Consider the following 18,269-nt stretch of genomic DNA (forward strand, 5'->3'; position numbering starts at 1 on the left):
TATTATTCAGTCATGTTAATACTAGCTTTTGCTCCTGCATGGTGAGATTATAAAAGGTCATCAATAAATTCTTGTTTATGTTTGTCAATAAAGTAAACATGATTGTTATTGTCCTTTTGTGGGTTGCCACTGATGGTGCAGTAGTGGTTCCCTCTTCTTGCTGGATGGGTCTCTAAACCTGTGCAGAAAATAACTGGATAGTCTTAGGCTAGTTGGGCGTGGCTTAGCTCAGATCATTTACACTCTCACTTTTGATGTTGGGATGATAGAAGAAGTCGCTCCCTTTGTGGCTAGCATATTTGCTGTGCTTGAAGATCTTCCCATTGCTCACATCTGTAATCTTAGGTGGATGCAGTAGCTGTGTAGAAAAAAGACAAGATAGATGCTGATCTAGATCTAGTTATTATGTAGACTACAAAAAACCAAAACGCAAGACTATTAGATGCTACGCTTGTTTGACCTCATCATGGCCTTCGTTTGAATTGCTTAAACTTGAAATTGAAGCACCCATGGCATTTAGAACAGTTCAGCTTGTTTATTCACACCTTAAAATTAAATAAGTGACTGCGGTAATGTGTACATGTGTGGGTGTTGCTTCTGCAGTAGATACGCCCACTCAATGCTACCTTATTTAACAAGCCTCCCCAGAAAAGCTTGTACTGAAGATCTCAGCAGCAGATTCTGTAACAACTCGTTCCACTAGTAAACATGAGTATTCAACTGAAGCTTGCAGTGCTCCTACTGGCTTGTTTAGGCTGTGCAATTGCACAAGGTATGTGAATTCTGGTCTTGTTTTGACTATTAATTTTTAGCTATAGTTGTATTTAGCTTTATGTATGCTTATTCATTATTTCTTTGCAGAAACAACTACTGGTTTTCAGACAAGTGGTGGAGGTTGTAGATGCGAGTACATAGAGCAACCACCCAACGAACTCCAGTGTAACCCCTACCGAAACGCAGAGTTGAGACTTGAATGCACCATTCTCTTCCCCTCGTCTCAAACTAACAAAGAGGTGGTCTGGTTTCGTAGCCAACTGCAGACCCAAAACCCAGAAATAACTGAAACTCACTCGAATTTGGATGTTTGGTCTATGAACAGACTGGACCTCTCACATCCGAATATTCAGATACGAGAACAAAGACAGGCTTCAACTACAACTCAGAGCACTTGGGTTCGATCACAGCTTGTTATAACCGATTTAAATGATAGCGATGTAGGCAACTACTGGTGCAAGATTAAGGATGAAAATGAAAATGAAGGGTTTATCCCCAGTGACTCTGTGTATCTGCAACCAGCGAATGCTTACAGCAACTTTGGCGAGTGTAGTGACCAGTCTGCACAGTCGAAAGAGGAGAGGAAATGTGCCGACTGGGACACGACTGGCAGTACTGATCCGATCCCAACACAGTACACTAGAACTGAATCATCTCAGCCCATGACAACTGAACACGTTTTATCGACAAGTGCAACTAATGAAACTCCTGATACAGTTGGTGAGGGATTCACTGAAGAAGATGACCGTCGTCGATCTCTTACAAATGAGCTGTACATATCTATCTCAATTCTCGTATTATTTGGTGTGATGGTGCTGGTGCTTGCACCTGCTACACTCTGCTTGTGTGTCAAGAGGAGGAGACAAGGTGTGTAACTTGTATTAATTATTATGTGGGGGTCATTCCTAACATGCCCTACCCTATTGGGCAACATTATTTCCATAATTAAGCTCTCTCTCCCCCCTTAAACAAATTAATTTAATTTTGTGAGCAGCCTCTCACTTGAGGGGGGGGGGTGAGAACAAGTCTTGTAGTATGGTAGCCCACGTAGGTGGTTACGATACCGTCTTTCAAAAATGACATTTGTTGTCGATACAAAGGGGACCATCCTACCCATTATATTGGGGTACTGACGTTTGGAGTAATAATTATGTGTGGAGCCTGTTATGATGTTGTTTTCATACTGTTGTGCTTCTGCTATAAGCCTCTAATTTGAGGGGGGCAACAAGTCTTATATACGGTAGCCATGCCGGCTCAGATATGTGGTTAGGATACCGTTTTTCAAAAATTATATCTGTTGTCGATACACCACCACCTATAAAGGGACCATCCCACCCATTGTATTGAGGTACTGACTTTAGTAATTTGGAGTGATTTATGTGGAGCCTGCTATGATCTAAATGTTGTTTTCACGCTCATGTAGGCTTCTATTAAGCTCTACACATTAAGCTTATAGGGAAGTTGTCATCCGAATTGGCAATCAAAATTAAATGCCATAAATCACAAGAGGTTGTGTTTGCATACATGCTCTTGTGGTTTTCATCTCTAATGAAATGAGTATTGTTGCTTTCCTCTCCCACATGACTTTGATCAGTAGCCCATAAATTTCAGTGCCAACTTTACACATGTCCATTTATGATTTCCACGAGTTCACATTTGCCAGAATGAAAGATGTATATACAAATTGGTACAAAACCTTAAAAACTTGTTTGAGCCACCACAATTAAGTAAATTACCCTTCCCCACACATGCGAATAGGAGCAACTGTCAGAAGCCTTAGGCCTGATCTGGAGAGAGTTCGTCCCGCTAACCTACAGAGGCGGTCTGCAACCATGCCAGTGGTTGCCTCTGACTACCTCGTCCCTCAACCTTTTCTCGTGGTTGCTCCAGAACAGCTGCAGACTATTCGAGTAACTCAACAACCTGCAAATCGGTACAGCTGTGAAACATCACTAGGACACGAGTACGAAGATGTGCAATATGCTGTCAGTAACAACAGCTCAAAACACGATTACTCTAACTTAACCGATTCTTCAGTTTTCATGAAGAAAAATGAGGCTTACAGCGTGTGTTCAAAAATCGACAGTCAAAGAGGGATAACAAGGCTGGAGGAACCTCATTGTAATGCTGTGATTATATCCAATCCACTGTATGTAAGGACAACATCACAAGAAGAGAGGATGAGTGATGACTCTGATGAGTACGTGGATCCTACTGACTGCTCATATCTTTGATGAGTGAACCGAACACTTATTGTTTATTTGGACATTCAGCAGTCATGTTTACTTTGCACTCCCATTACCTACACTTTACTTAATATGGTTTCTGTTTAGGTACTAGTCCCACGTACGTTCGCATGTGCTTGCACATGCTGGTCGTGTCTAATATAATTATAATTATTATACATGTAAGTATTATTTATTTATTAATCTTAGAATTAGAGTAATACTTAACCTAATTTGTGATATGATCCTTTCAAGTCTTTAATTATAATTTGTACATAATCACTTAAATGACCTCTAATTAAGTACTCATCAAGTGTTTGATTGAATAATAAAATGTCATGTGCACACCTATATAATTATACTTGTAGAATTGGCATGGGTCCAAACTCCCTCACTCTACTTATGGAGCTACATTACTGAGAATGTTAGGACATACATATTTGTAGAATGCCCTTTGAAATTTTGAAAAACTCGATCGAGTCACAATTCTTATTAAGACGTGGCACTATAAATAATTATATTTTTGGCATATTTGATTATAAAGCAAAAACTGGGGTTGCCAATTCAATGAGTCAATAAGTAAATATATTCAATATTCATTATCAAGAAAAGTGAATTATAGCGTTCCAGTACTGGCAGCTACTGTGTCGGTTGCTAGGGAGTTGAGTTGCTCTACCTCGTTGCTAGCAACAGCTGTCAGCTGAGTACTTAATCTCCACACCTTGACGACACCACAAGCATCACCACTGGCAAGAAACTGAGGCCTACCAAGGAATAACATCCTCAGATCATAACAACAAACCACATCAATTAATCATTGAAGACGTACAGTCGTGTATTGCAATTAAATACACTTTTAAGTGAAAATATTGAGCTAAAGGTTATATACTTGTTATTCAGTGTTAGGAAATATTTACCAACCTTTTGTGATTGTATGCCACAGAATAGACAGCTTTCTTTTGTGGACTAGCCTCCAGTGAAACACACGGTTTAATGTGAGATGACTGCGTAAAATAATAGAAAACATAATGGTATGTAATAGATATAGCATGAGACCGAGTACTTTATAAATTACACAGACAACTCGTCCTCGTACATGTACTTGTGTCTGCTGTATATTTCATAAATTACTTGGATTAACATGCTATAATTATGTGTTTATATCCCTTACCAAATCATGCCTCGAGGCTACGCGACTGTGTAATAAATAAAACACGGAAGGGACTGTGCGACTTTTATTACACCCTTACCTTGACAACGTGATATAAGTACTTATACGTATAATGGACCATACACATTAATTCTACGTCATGATTAGTACACACTTGGATGTTCAGGTAGAATGCACAATCAATGCTGTGTGGTTGAAACGGCACACGTACAGTGTATGTAAATGAGTTAGACTTGGAACACTGAATATAATTGACATATACCTTAAGGTCGTATATGAGCAGCTGTCCATCCCCAGTCCCGACAGCAAACACCAGTGGCCTGGTCACAGACCAGCGCACAGAGAACAGGTAGCCACACCCAGGCTCTATCGATAACACAGGAGAGGCCTGAGGCAATGGAGAAACCAGAGTGTTTAGCAATAAGAGTAACTTGCATTATTATAATATTACATTATTATAATATTAAGGGCGTATAAATAATTGAGGCTTGTAACAGGAAAGGACTACAGGTATAACCTTGAAGACACTCAGTCTACAACTTAGCTTTGATGTGGTTAAATACCCTAATATACAAATCAATTTTCAAAAATCTGGTATGATCAAAAACTAAGAGCTTGCTGTGATACTCATGAATACAAGTCTTTGATTTATATGGGTTTGACCACATATCAAAGCTTTGATGTGGTTAAATTCATGTACAAGAATCCTTTGTAGAAATGACTCACATCAAGCTGAGAGTAGAGTCTTGCAGTACCATCAGTGCCACAAGAGAGGAAGAGGTTGCGATGGAAGGGTGAGCAAGAGATGGCGTACACTGGGCCATGGTGGGGCCGGAACACAAACTGGATGGGTGACTGAAGATCACTCTCAACTGTGAGAAAACACAAACGAAAACAGTGTATACTGGCATTCAAATGAGTCAGGCCCAGAGCACAAAAATACACCACAAACCTATATAAACAGTGATTTGGAAGTTGAAAGTGAACTTAAGATAAACTACCGGTAGTAGCTACATACACACGTGGCCACCGTGGGGTGGGGTAGACCAAACATGAATATGACTGTGATAGTTACATTATAGAGGTGAGTCTGCTACCACTGCTAGGAACCCATAATTGTTACTATTGAGAAGTGTCAACATGTAAAATACATGTAGGTTTCACTGCAAATTAATGCATGTTGTAAGTTAAGCTTCTCATAGCCTAGTGGCGTCAGTACATGTGATGAGGTATAGTCTTACTGATGGGAGTATCTCCAATAGAAACAGACGCCTGCATTGAGCATTTGAAGAGTCCTCCATTTTCTGACCCCACTACAAACAGACTCTTGTCTTCACTTGAAAACGACAAACAAGTTCCTGGATAAGGAAAATCACAGTAAGATAAACTATACGCACACACATGCTACAAAAAAAGTTGTTTAATAAACAAATTTATGAGCTACAAGCCACAAAACAAGTTTGGCACACGCACACAAACAACCCATCCACAAACAAGCCCTACCTCCCACTTCCGTGCTTCCCTTGGCTCTACTGACTCTGAGACTGCGAGGGATGCTCTCGGTGAGCAGCCTACACGCCCTCACGACCCTCACGCCCTCCTCACACGCCCACACAAGCACCTTCCCATCGTTGCCGAGGCTGAGTAGCAAGTGGCGACGCTCTCGACTCTCCTCATCCAGAATCCACGACAGCTGTAGAGGGTAAGCGGGGAGTTACATATAGGCTACTATACCATGTACATACTCAATTTGTAACCAGATTGGAATTAAGGCCATTATTATAGATAACAAGGCTTCCATTTTAGAACAAAGCCTTAAAAACACGAGAGGTTTGTTTTGAGTTAGGCTACAATTCGAGCGTATAGAGTCTTCATACGTACAAACAATCGTATAATCAAAGAGTCCACTGGCCACAATTATAGATAATCATCATTCCAACATTGTGCGGATGACAGATATCCAGCACCCACCTCTGCAATGGGCTCTTTGTGTCCGAGGTCAGAGAGGCCCGATGAGGCAGTAAGTGGGTCTCCCTCCAGACTGGTGTTCCAGATCCTCACCTCCCCGTTAAAAGTCCCCCCAGCGACTAGGGCGGGGTGCTCTGGGTGAAACGCCACACACATCAGGCAGCTCTGTGGGGAAGAGTGAAAAAAGTGCTCCCCTAAAATTAATCACAAGACATACGTATGTATAACAGTACTTTTATCCAGTTCTGTAAGTGAAAACGTTCTTCATTACTAAGGCAACACCCCCCTCCCTCCCCAAGGAACACACGCACATGCACACACAATAGAACATGGGAAATTAATTATGAACACCTACATGAAGGTGACTCATGAATACAACAAAGGACGATGGAAGATATTATGTTGGTGACGATTGCTTACCGGTACGTCAATACTTAGGTCAGCTTTACTAGGATCCAGTGATCTCCTGTCCAGATTCCAAGTACAGAGGTAGGACTGTGAGTAAAATAGAAGCTAGTTACAATGTGAATGCGCATAACTAGAGCGAGCTCGGATGATAACTGTATTTTTAATTGGAGCTTGCAAGTCCTGAGGATAAATGATAACTTAGTCTCGATCCCTACATGTATAATTATAGTTATACCTTATGTGAGCACCAGTCTTGGTGGTCTAACTTCCCGTATGCCACAGCTAGCACTGAGCCAGAACAGTTCCATGACAACCCCGTACAGTTGTACTGCAGGAATAACAGTGATGTACATAGTGAGATCAACCAACACCCATTACCTCATTATTTAGTGACGCCTCGGTAAGAGTGTGCTTGCATGACACAGCTTTAGATTCCTCCTCCCAGAACACTTTATACCCTGTGTACAACATCCACACATGTACCTACATAATTATAATGCCAAAATACATAATCGAAATTTACCATCGAAGGCATGACTCCTGTTGCTTATCTGAAGTTGCTGGGTAACTAGAGGCTCCACCCTCCTCAGGAAATCCTTCAATCCCTGCATGAGACAAAGAATGTACATGCGTAAATGGTTCACAGAGAGTTATTTTACCTGTGAATCGTCCACCACTAGGGGCAAAGGTTTGGACTTTACCTCATCAGTCTGAACCTGTGCATAGAATCACCACATAAAAAACTATTTCTTGTTGCTTATTTCCTGTTGTAGAATAATCTGCTTAAAGACTTGTGGCACATTAACAAATAGTGGGATTGGAAAGGCCTAGCTTATTTGACTAATGTACTAGAAGCTAGTTGCGGTCACATGACAGGAAATTCGACTTGATATGAAAATTGCGGTTAATGATTAAATTAACCCTTCGTCCACTGACATTCAGTCACGTTGAGATGCCATGGATCACGCGCGTGAGACGTTTCCACTCTCCATTTATCTATGGCGCCGGCAGCAGACGGGTAGTCAATGGCAGGGCTGCACTCACCCCAACTTCTTGAGCCTCTGAGGTCTGCACACTGGAGTCGTTAGTCAATGTTTCACTTGTTTGTGAGGATATTTCTCTCGAGGACCTGGAAAATAATACTCATCCACAGCTAATGTCATCACTTCTTACTTTTCTTTCTTCCAGCAGGAATCAATATCTACAGGATTCAGTACCTCATCTTGAAACATGCTGCTTGAAGTGGAGTTATGGCCACGCCTACCTTCGACGAAACGCCCCCTTTCCTAAGAAGACCAAAACAGAAAGATGTACAAGACACAGGTCATCCAGATATCAAGATCAGGTTAGTAGAAGTGGTTGGCTGATGCGAGATGGAGTATACAGTCCATACCATCCTAGCCCAAGTCGAAGGGAAGGCCTTCTGGGGTGCTGTTGCCCTCATCTTCATATCCTTCCATCTCAGCAAGTGAGTGTATTAAAAAGCAACACCTAGCTAGCCTAACCTGGTCCTAGCTATTGAAACTTGCAGCTCAGCAAGCTCAAAATGTTTGTCTAAAGTAGATTTAGCTTTCATCCATATTTGGATGAAGCCATTCCTAGTAATTGATAAAAGTACACGTACACGTACAGTGCAGTATGTACTTATTATAATCTCGAATACCCGCCTCACCACAAAAAGCTGTAGAGACGGGTATTCGAGACAAGACTCGTTGTAATAAAATGTTGTACACACAGTTTCCTTCTGTACCTACTGTTACTATGGTGTGCTGGAGCTGGTCTACTGGTCGCATACACCATGTTGAGGTGAGTCATCAGTAATGTCGTGTATTTAGCTAGTTAGTACAACATTCTGTCAACCCATTATCCTACACCCTGAGATCTACTGGTTACCCTCAGCACTTTGGCGACAATATCAATATCGTTCGTAAAGAAGAGGTTTTGTACACTATACGGCATATAATAATAGATTCTAGGGACAGGATTATGGAAAGCAGTAACAGTATACTAGAGGAGGGGACAGGTCTCATTAGGTCACTAATTAGGGTATTGTACAAGGGTATTTTTGCAGTGTTTGCTCACGCACGACAGCCATATGGCTCTATGAAGTGACATTAGAAGTGATTTAAAAGTGAACAGTCTCCAACAGAGCTAAGTAGAGATTAACCAAGGGGATAGAGCCAAAACGCTAGTCGCTTGCTCAAAGTCGGTTTCGAGGGGTTAAAGTGTATAGCCCAGAGGCTGCTGTGGCATTAGGCCCGTTGGAGACCCACAATCTCTCTTCTGAGACATAGATATTGTAGACTCAGTTAGAGCTAAGCTAGCTCTGTTGGAGACCGTTCACTTCCTATCCTAATTAGCAACCTAATGAGACTGTCCTACCTTTCCTGACAGTACACTATAATACGTATTTGGAAGGGTATTAGAGGTTCCATTGCAAAGGTACATGTAATCCCCCTTTAGATACACTTATTTCTGTAAATCAAATTGTTGCGATTCTTTTTGTTACAGAGTCATCCCTCGACTACCCAACCTCCTTCTTCACAAGCCCCACCCACCTCGCCATAGCCCTAAAAGCTCCGCCCACTCAGAGAAACGCTCGCAGTGCCCAGTGTGTGAGGATTCTTCCTGCACGAGGCACACGAGAGCAGCTGGGAGGGAGTACCTACACGTAAGTGCCTCTGCCTTATTGCATGTACACTCGCATGTGTACGCCATGTACTAAATGCTTCTCAGAATGAAGTAGTTTCTCAAGAGGGAGTTTGTATTTTGGGGAGGTCTGTTATGGCTACTGATGATACATGTAATAAGAGCCTGTTTTTTGGCTGCGTTTTGTTACTTGACACTCACACCCACACCCACAGCCATGGGACAACATATCAGTGCCCTCAAGTGTAGACTCAGCTCTCACAGAGGTAACGTGTACAATTTCTTGCAACTCTTGCTTTGAGAATTTTGTATTTGCAGCTCTTTGAGCTAGTTCTAAAAAGATTTGTCTACTCTTGGCATAGGTGAGACTCCACCCTAATCTGTGTTACCCTAGCTACTGATAGTATCTATGATGATGTGCTCTATATTTACCCGTAGAGGGCTAGCTCAATCTGCCGAAGGTTTCGAAGATGATCTTCGGTTAAATATACGATTTGCAGTAGCGAGTCTATTGAGGAGAGCTCAGAGAATTGACATTCCTCACATCATCTCACACAAGCTACTGCAAGCAGTGGCTTCTCATATTTATATTTGCAACCGAGTGAGAAGAAAATGTGAGTTTACAAGAATTTAAGCAGACTTCTGATCATAAAAGAGCCGATGACATTTTACTCTATCGATTATTCTATTTTCACCTACATAATACCCTGACCCTACCCCCTACCCCCCCCCCCCTCCAAATATGCACAACAGTGCCTCTGGATGCGTCAATAGCCCAGATTGAGGCAGCAGTGTTGCAGGAGTATGGTAGTCACTTACACACAGCGATGAGAGGTCCCACAGGGAACAGCAGGTACTTCAGGCAACTCACCAAAACCCTCATTCCTCTTCTACTACCTGAACAAGTGCTACACTCAAGGTACATGTACGTGCATTGTAATTTTACTTAACAATTCTCTATTAGGAAGGCCTCTGGTTGTACGTAATCAATAGCTGTCAGTTCACTACATAAAAATGTAGCTCTTTATATGCAATTGTGGTGTTCAGTGTTCGAGTGGTGTGGGTGTTAGTTGAACCGGTTTCTTGAGCTGTGAGAGGTTGTAGAACAGTGAGAAGATTGTCTTTATGGTACCCTTTGCTATCTGTGTCTGTGTAGGTGGGTGTGATTGTATGAGGGTGCGTTCATTGGGGCTACCGTGTATGTTTTCGATGGCTTCTTTTGAACCATTGAATGTTTGTGTACTTTTGTGTAGATTATTATGGTCACAGAGTTATTAAAGAAGAGTGCACTGTTGTTGTCATTACAGGATGATGTCCAGTTTTATTCAGGAACTCTTCACAATGAAGATTTTTGTGCCAGCCATGAACTTTGTCGCTAAACCAGTGAGTATACAGTAGAGCAACATGGTGATTGTATGTATACTGAACAATCTTGAGTTCTTTCAATCATCTACATGTACATATGTAGGACAGCCAATTATAATAACTTCACATTGTAAATGTTTTTTCCAGACTATTACATAGGGTTGTGTTATGCAATGCTTGCTATACATAGCCTACAATTAACGACCTTGTAATTATGTTCTCTGTTTGTGTAGGACTTTCTGAACAAGCTCCTGTTGATTGTGTTTAACAAGAACTCGGTAAGCACAGCTTACATGTAGTACGTACACTACATGCACGCACTAGCTGGAGTGTTTAGGAAAGCATTGCATTATAGTTGTCATGACTGCTGCATCCAATGTTGATCAATCTAAACGGTGCCTGTTTGCACTGGTATGACTACTAGTAATTACTTCTGTTCGGTACAGCACATGTAGCAGTAGCGTACCCTCTACTCACACTACCACTGGACACCTGTCTAGCACATGTAGCAGTAGCATACCCTCTACTCACACTACCACTGGACACCTGTCTAGCACATGTAGCAGTAGCGTACCCTCTACTCACACTACCACTGGACACCTGTCTAGTACAGCCAATTCAGTATCACTCTGTTAGAACCCTCTGTGTTGCCATGGTGTACCATTTAGTGGCTCTAACCCTTGCAGCGACTTGAGCCCATGTTTGGTCCAGAGACAAAGAGCGTTATGTTCCTGGCACGGTTTGCCAAGAGGAGGGCATTCACTCGTAAGCCCCGCCCACTTTCTATTCCCCTGAAGAAGCTATTAGAGGAACAAGACAAATTGTACATATTCATGAACTTTATGAAGTCTAAGAGTGCCATCCATGTTCTGCAAGTCTATCTCACTTTGGGTAAGAGATAATTGTTGTGTGTTTATTGTTCATGATTTGATAGCATTTTATGGTTACGCAGTTGTAGCGGGTAATTCGTGGATTTGGCATTGTAGATGAGATTGATATGCACTTTTGTGTGTGTGTATGTAAGACCAGTTTCAGAATAATTGTTTTCGCTGAATAGCATACTTTTTGCAGCATGGATATTAATTTGTGGGTATAATGTCCACGGTACATGCTTAGTTTAGATTGGATAAATTATTGTCAATTATTTTCGTCTCCAGATGATCTCAAACTGAGGGTGAACAATTGCACTGAGGGCACTGCTTGTAATGTCCTCTCCCAGGTGGAGACTCTGTACAGGAACTACTTACACCCCTCCTCACACACTTATTTACCAGTAGACAACGTCCTAACGCTAACCACAGGTATTGACTGCAAGATTCATCATAATTATTATTATAGTATCGTAGAGCCTGGCTTACAACCTCCTGTGCTTATTTGAATGTTAGTGAGACTGTATTCAAAGCAGATAATTATATAAAAACAGTGGTACTATGCTTATATTCACTGTAATGATTAACTATATGTATCATACGTCTGTACATTTGCTTGGTTAGGATTTAAACTACATAGTTCAGCAATATTCACTTATTTGTACTAGGGATAGCTGTATTAGTGAGAAATTGATATGCTTCTTCAAACCGCAGTTCTGGAAGATTCTGAGGCTACTCCTATGGAGAAGTGTGTCCAACTCAAAGAGAAGGGTGTGTTTGCATACATTCGTGGACACATCTACAATGAGCTTCTCGTCAAGATATTCTATCCACAGTTCTGTCACGACTATAAGGTGAGTGTATGCTACACTACAGTGTACAGTAATTTGTGTGCCATACTGTTTGAGAAGTCGAAACACAAGCAACAATTTTTGGTGCCTCTAATATCACCTCAGCCATTTAAAAAGTGATTGAGCTCCCCTTGAACTTAATTATTTGACTAGTGAGCTACTCATTACACTATAACATTTGTTGGTTTGTTCTCTGCAGTTCTATGATATCCACATCTCCCAGCGTAATGCTGGTGCCAGTAAGAGTGGGAGAACAGGTGACAAATGGAGACAAAAGACGTCGCAAGTCTCAATGAAGGTCAGGCTCAAACCACCCTCAAGTCCAGAGCCCAATAGCGAGCAAGGAAGGGAAAGTCCCTCCGTTCCCGAGGCTACGCCCACTTCAAATCTGTCCATACCTGTCCGGATCAAGGTGGTGGATGCAGTCACTACTAGTCACGCAGATGGACTGAGGCCGTACACTATCTACTACATACTGGCCTCCAGGAAGGATGGGGGTGAGTGGTACCTGTACATCGTATGTATCCATGCGAATTGTCCAAATATCATATTTGGCCGTTTTCATAACTAATTGTCAATTTGCATTGGTAGCCAGCATATGAGTACTACTGCTCTTCCCATGGCCAAGGGCTTTTATACAATAATATGTATTGGTTCAAGGTACATTCCCACGAAATGAATGCAGCATGAAACTAATTGTATAATAATACTTTACGATTATCTTTGCAGACTCTAGCAAGAACTATTTGGTCAAGCGTCGTTTCAAGGAGTTTATTTGCCTGGATGCTAAGCTGCGACACTTCCATGGGTCCATCCCTCCCAATCTGCCATCAAAGAGGACCTTCAGAAACCTCGACAAGGCATTCGTAGATACGAGGATAAAAGAACTGGAGCAGTACCTTCAAGAGTTGATTGAGACTCCTGGAGTGAGGGAGGGTCAGGTGCTGGCTAGTTTCTTGGACGAGTCGTCTGATCCAACACTGTTTATGCCCGACACTGTTGGAGACAAAGCTGGTGAGTGGGTGGGTGGTTAATGTGGTTCATTCTGTCTTTATTGCCGGTGGTTGTGGTCTATTAATGCATTGTGTAGGCTGCTTGTGGGCTAAATAAGTAGCACACCGGTATTACACTTGAAAGTTGTTCGTTTGTCCTGCAGGCAAAGTAATCAACAGTGTCACAAATATATTTAAAAACGAGGTAAACACACGTATGTAGTGCTGTGCTTGTTAATGACCTGTTTCGCATTGCTTTCAATGTACAGCATCAGCGTTGATCTACATTGATTTTTTCTTGTATTTGTATTTTCCTATCACAGAAAGGTCCTTATGTGGAGGAGCTCCTGCAGAGCCTACTTCAAATGATAGAGCATCCCCAAACTCCTCCGTCGAGTGACGACATGAACGTAACGGGTGGGACTAATCGAGAGAGCTCGTCCAGATACGTAGAGCAGCAGTGTGAGGACATGTCTAACCAAGAGACCAAACCCTGGCACAAACCACCCTCCCTTGGAAGTGAGTGCAATCTGTACAGTGTAAAATACTGTATCTAAATTTCCGTACATGTTATTTTTGTAATATTGCCGACATTTTTACTGAGTAAAATTTGTACCAACAATATTTACCCGTTGTACAGTATTTGCCATATCCATGTACGTATATATGTACGTGGTAGCTCGCTCACATTGTCCTATATGTAGCTGCACTCCTACTCCATAGAAGATTTTGACTTGATGGTTGAGAATGCTGTGCACTTGTCGTGTGTCACAACACTCCTAACCCACTCCATGTGCTCTCCATGCAGCCTCTGTCCAGATAGACAGTTTGATGGACCTTGTAGTGATGCTGGCCACCAACGTTTACCAAGTGAACCCACTGCAGCTCACCACTCTCATGCTGGTCAAGCTACTCGGCCAGGAGTCCATTGAGTCTGTCGTTTACAAGTAGGTTTTTATCTGTACAGAAATGCAGGGTGGTATGGTCTTGTTTTGGTTTTCATTACAGTCATTGCCTAGTTACCACAGTGTACAGTGTGAGTCAGTCATGCATAGTGTTCAAGATAAGGAAGGATCTAGAGCATAATTGTAAAGCCACATTAAAGATGGCCATAGAGTCATAATTGTGTAGTCTGTTGGAGGTTACCAGTTATCCAAAGAAGAGTATAATATACACAAATGTACATATGTGAGTGAGTATGTATTCACTCTGCAGTTTCATCGCTGGTAGAATTGATATGATGACTAACGAACAGAAGTTGATTCAACTCATTTACTTGTTCAGAGGTATGCTCCCTAACACCAACATGCTAACCATCTGTTTTATGGCCATTGTTTTTTCTCTCCTCCAGACAACCTATTTTTCAACAAAGATCCACCAAGGTAATAATTAATCTTCTAGTGATGTGTACTTCATTTTTTTTGTGTATTAGCATCAATCATTGACAAACTTCAGTGCTTATAAATCTATTATCTCTGTCTTAATTGCAGAACACACGAGGATATTTGTGAGAGACTGAAAACTACCTTCCACTATCTTGCTACTTACCCCAACCCCCTTGTGATGCATGCTGTTGGTGAGCAGAGATACAGAGACGGAACCGCCAGGATCATCGAGGGCCTACAGTGCAGAGAACTAAACAAACAACTGTTCTTCAAGCTCCTTGATATTTTTATTTTAGAATTATTTCCTGAGTTACAACAACATGATTGAAATTTTAGTTCGTGATTTATTGTGTGACACATGCAAAGTGTCTTTACTTTCAACATAACATTTTAATTTTGTGTACTGTATAATAGACCTCCTTATACAATTTTGACAGTTGTGGTAAATGCATTATGAGATTCATACAACGTGAATATTACAGCATGATTAATCGTACAATAGAACTCATATTGCTAGAGTCAGTTTCAGCATGAATGCCAGCTCCGTTCCTTCATTGTGCTCCCAGCCTTCCCAACTGTCCTTCTTCCCCGCACGCAAACATCTCTGGAGTACCAATGTGCATGGTGTGTGTGGCAGGTAATTTTTGACAGACAACATTTTCAGGATGATGCAATGATACAACAAGCCATTAAATATAAGCTGCTACTCTGCAAAAAAAACACAAGCCAATTCGTGAAAATTTAGCCCTAGCTAGTACAGAAGAAGTTGGTTTTATTGCCCCATTTTCCTATTAATTTTATGAAGGGATATATTAGTACAACCAGTAGGTTGTACATAGGATTGACAGTGCAGTAGTGTGTGTTTTCAATTATTGCACAAATTTTGTAATTATAAGGTAGAGGGTTAATTAATTACCTTCAAGTTTGGATTTCTCATTGTAACAGCCTGGTTTATGTCATTGTCGATCAAAATGAAGAACAGAGCATGGAGGGACCACCTTCTCTGCAATGATAAAGAAACGCCGTGAGTACTATACGTACATGGACACTGATCGCGTAATGCTAGAAATTCATGTATAATATACAAGCCTGCTATAAATACCCTACCATTTCTACATCCTCTTCTTGCGTACACATCTGGTTAATTAAGGAATCAATTATTGAGAGGCTTCTTGCTAGGTTCTGATTAGTCTTGTTCCCGTAACAGAACTCAGCGATTGTCTTGACCACTTGCTGAATGGACATGGCTACAGTTAATAAACAGAAGACACCAACAGCAACTCTTACTAGCTTCACCGCCAACGATTCCATATAATTTTCAAGGATAGCTGTCAGATCAGGGAGGTACAGTTTGCCTGCAAATTCAGCCACATCCGTTCCTCCTACAATTTCAAAATGTATGTCTACTCTCGCTGGCCCCACTAGATTGACAGACAACTGGCTCCCTTAATATCAAGAAAGCAATACACCGTGTATTGGATAATCGACTTACCAGTCCAGCACAGGTGTCCCATTTTGGCAATTGCTGCAATGAAAACCATAATTTCACACAGACAAGTATCTTTTCTATACGAGACAAAATGGCTTCTAAGTTTCGCTATACACATGCTACGCCAGTTGATGTTACCACGTATCCTCTCATCATTGCTGTTGGTTGAGTTGGAGGAAAGGTTGTACTTGGCTAGTAGCTGCATCTCATAATTGTGAGGCTCTGTAGTTGTAGCACTACCTGTGTCCTGGTTTGCACTGGCAGGCGCAACAGTTGATGCTGAAGGACAAGAAACAATAAAGTATCTGGCTAGATCTACTTAGTATGGTCTCACCAAGGAAGGCATGAGAGTGTCTCCTTATAATGTCTGCAAATGCTCTCCACATAATACTAAATGATATCAGTAAAAAAATATGATACCCAAGAGATCCAAGGTAACTAGATCTTATCTTGCCTGCAAGAATTCCTCCCACACATTCTGCAGTTTCAGCTCCACCCCCTCACCCATTGACCTCAAGTCATTATAAGCTACATGTATAAGATGGAGGAAACAGTTGTGTACAAAACTCCTATTGGAGCATTGAAGCTTGTAGCTAATGATGAAGGAATGTGTGCTGTGAAATGGCTGTTTGGAAAGCACTCTGTTCTAACTCGGAATGAAAGCCCTGACACCGTTGGAAAGGCATCAGCTGACTCTTCAAAAGCTCAGGAGCATCTGAGAGCTTGTCGGAAATGGTTAGATGCTTACTTTGATGGATCTCTATTGGCTGTTAAGCCTGCTATCCCAAAACCTCCTTTGGTTCTTCCAGATAAAAGTATAACTGCTGCAGCTTACTGTATATTAATGGTTACTAGTGACATGTACTACATGATCTATTAATTACACTAGTTTATCGCATCTACTCTCTCTATTCAGGTCCCTTCTTTCACAGTGTGTGGGAGACTCTACTGTCTAGTGGTGTAGGAGAGACACTCACTTATAAAGATTTGGCAGGACGCTCTGGGAAACCAACTGCTGCAAGGGCTGCTGGCAATGCAGTCAAGAGTCACAGTCTACCTATCCTGGTGCCCTGTCACCGGGTGGTGAAGAGTTCTGGTCAACGTGCTGCAAAGAAAAGTGTTGGAGTGTGTGCCCCATATGAAATAGGACAGTATAGTGGAGGAGATGGGACAGAAACAAAGCAATGGCTGCTAGCTCATGAGCAAGCAATGATAAAACAGAAACTATGAGCTACTTCACTGAGACCATAATTATCGTCATATTATTCGCGTATACTGTCTTTTCTTTTGCTTATTATTGTTCACATTATCAAGTTCTCGTTCATCGTTAAACAAATTCTTGCAATAATCCTGCAATAATAAACTGATGATTTTCTAGTGAGGGTTATACTGGTACTCAATGCACTAGTACATAACAATAGAACGACAAATGAATCTAGGTTCACGAAATGATTATTTTGCCGGTTGTGGAGAGAGCAAAGTTGTACTCTATTTCATTGTCCACTATTTCTTGAATCTTCTCTTCCAAGTTCTCCATAGTGATGAAAGAAGAGCATGCGTTCTAGATAATGAAAAGATGAACATGGAATTTTTTGAAAGCGATACTTTAATACCTGAACTTGAGCAACTTCTTCTTCCTTTCGCTCTGTTCGCTTTTCTTCCCAAGCGCCTCGAGCCCCAGTTCCTCTAATGAACTTCTCTTCACGTCTGTTCTTCCGTCTTTCAATCATTTCCTCCCTGGAAAATGAAACACGAATGATAAAATGATTATGGGGTGATATTTTATAGGGAGTTACCTTTTACAGGCCATTCTTTCAAGCTCAACTCGATTTGTTTCTAACACTTTTTCCTCCGCTTCTCTCTCAAGTCTGCCTTCTTCTGCTGCCTGTGCGTTAAACTCCTCCATGCTCATCTCTTGATGGGCTCTGAGTTCCTTCTGGAATTGAAAACGACTTTCACTCAGCTCTTTCCTGAACTTGCTGTATGCAATGACATCTTCTTTGGCATGAGAATAGTGCTTTGGAGTACATTTTATTTTTGAGGTATGAAAGAGTCTTGTGGACAGCAAATTTCTACCAGACCTTCTCAAGAAGAGTGATCTATGAAGACAGTAGGCCATGCTT

The 18,269-nt window shown here is 41.5% G+C and overlaps 6 protein-coding genes and 1 long non-coding RNA gene across 7 annotated transcripts; 3 read left to right on the forward strand and 4 right to left on the reverse strand.

Moving 5' to 3' along the window:
• Nucleotides 1–36: 36 nt before the first annotated feature.
• On the reverse strand, nucleotides 37–583 carry LOC135331419 (uncharacterized). Its single transcript, XR_010393006.1, has 3 exons — nucleotides 461–583; nucleotides 250–358; nucleotides 37–178 (listed from the first exon to the last, which is right to left on the reverse strand). It is a non-coding gene; the product is annotated as an uncharacterized LOC135331419 (long non-coding RNA).
• A 32-nt stretch (nucleotides 584–615) lies between these two features.
• On the forward strand, nucleotides 616–3,281 carry LOC135331412 (uncharacterized). Its single transcript, XM_064526556.1, has 3 exons — nucleotides 616–772; nucleotides 862–1,641; nucleotides 2,533–3,281. Exons 1-3 carry the CDS (start codon nucleotides 709–711, stop codon nucleotides 3,006–3,008), a joined length of 1,320 nt encoding a protein of 439 aa, XP_064382626.1. The 5' UTR covers nucleotides 616–708; the 3' UTR covers nucleotides 3,009–3,281.
• A 188-nt stretch (nucleotides 3,282–3,469) lies between these two features.
• Nucleotides 3,470–7,837, reverse strand: LOC135331411 (cytoplasmic dynein 2 intermediate chain 2-like). The gene is made up of 14 exons (XM_064526555.1): nucleotides 7,720–7,837; nucleotides 7,591–7,675; nucleotides 7,206–7,262; nucleotides 7,070–7,151; nucleotides 6,925–7,004; nucleotides 6,782–6,874; nucleotides 6,559–6,633; nucleotides 6,142–6,303; nucleotides 5,674–5,863; nucleotides 5,412–5,528; nucleotides 4,897–5,042; nucleotides 4,433–4,558; nucleotides 3,921–4,003; nucleotides 3,470–3,763 (listed from the first exon to the last, which is right to left on the reverse strand). The coding sequence occupies exons 1-14, from the start codon at nucleotides 7,776–7,778 to the stop codon at nucleotides 3,616–3,618; spliced, it is 1,503 nt and encodes a 500-aa protein (XP_064382625.1). The 5' UTR covers nucleotides 7,779–7,837; the 3' UTR covers nucleotides 3,470–3,615.
• Nucleotides 7,838–7,871: 34 nt separating this feature from the next.
• Nucleotides 7,872–15,104, forward strand: LOC135331408 (sorting nexin-14-like). The gene is made up of 20 exons (XM_064526551.1): nucleotides 7,872–8,014; nucleotides 8,284–8,352; nucleotides 9,058–9,217; nucleotides 9,411–9,461; nucleotides 9,514–9,557; nucleotides 9,634–9,809; nucleotides 9,949–10,114; nucleotides 10,503–10,578; nucleotides 10,794–10,838; nucleotides 11,247–11,451; nucleotides 11,718–11,861; nucleotides 12,144–12,283; nucleotides 12,480–12,777; nucleotides 13,010–13,294; nucleotides 13,437–13,477; nucleotides 13,596–13,791; nucleotides 14,081–14,219; nucleotides 14,488–14,558; nucleotides 14,624–14,654; nucleotides 14,763–15,104. Exons 1-20 carry the CDS (start codon nucleotides 7,920–7,922, stop codon nucleotides 14,983–14,985), a joined length of 2,655 nt encoding a protein of 884 aa, XP_064382621.1. The 5' UTR covers nucleotides 7,872–7,919; the 3' UTR covers nucleotides 14,986–15,104.
• Nucleotides 15,105–15,121: 17 nt separating this feature from the next.
• LOC135331415 (uncharacterized) lies at nucleotides 15,122–16,631 on the reverse strand. Its single transcript, XM_064526559.1, has 7 exons — nucleotides 16,481–16,631; nucleotides 16,285–16,425; nucleotides 16,150–16,182; nucleotides 15,945–16,039; nucleotides 15,765–15,890; nucleotides 15,574–15,660; nucleotides 15,122–15,261 (listed from the first exon to the last, which is right to left on the reverse strand). The coding sequence occupies exons 1-7, from the start codon at nucleotides 16,530–16,532 to the stop codon at nucleotides 15,163–15,165; spliced, it is 633 nt and encodes a 210-aa protein (XP_064382629.1). The 5' UTR covers nucleotides 16,533–16,631; the 3' UTR covers nucleotides 15,122–15,162.
• Nucleotides 16,580–17,394, forward strand: LOC135331416 (methylated-DNA--protein-cysteine methyltransferase-like). Its single transcript, XM_064526560.1, has 2 exons — nucleotides 16,580–16,961; nucleotides 17,063–17,394. The coding sequence occupies exons 1-2, from the start codon at nucleotides 16,679–16,681 to the stop codon at nucleotides 17,374–17,376; spliced, it is 597 nt and encodes a 198-aa protein (XP_064382630.1). The 5' UTR covers nucleotides 16,580–16,678; the 3' UTR covers nucleotides 17,377–17,394.
• Nucleotides 17,395–17,466: 72 nt separating this feature from the next.
• On the reverse strand, nucleotides 17,467–18,265 carry LOC135331417 (small ribosomal subunit protein mS26-like). Its single transcript, XM_064526562.1, has 3 exons — nucleotides 17,943–18,265; nucleotides 17,760–17,883; nucleotides 17,467–17,707 (listed from the first exon to the last, which is right to left on the reverse strand). The coding sequence occupies exons 1-3, from the start codon at nucleotides 18,263–18,265 to the stop codon at nucleotides 17,588–17,590; spliced, it is 567 nt and encodes a 188-aa protein (XP_064382632.1). The 3' UTR covers nucleotides 17,467–17,587.
• Nucleotides 18,266–18,269: the final 4 nt, after the last annotated feature.

Source organism: Halichondria panicea, chromosome 2 (genome assembly GCF_963675165.1).
Source record: "Halichondria panicea chromosome 2, odHalPani1.1, whole genome shotgun sequence".
Classification (NCBI taxonomy): Eukaryota; Metazoa; Porifera; class Demospongiae; order Suberitida; family Halichondriidae; genus Halichondria; species Halichondria panicea.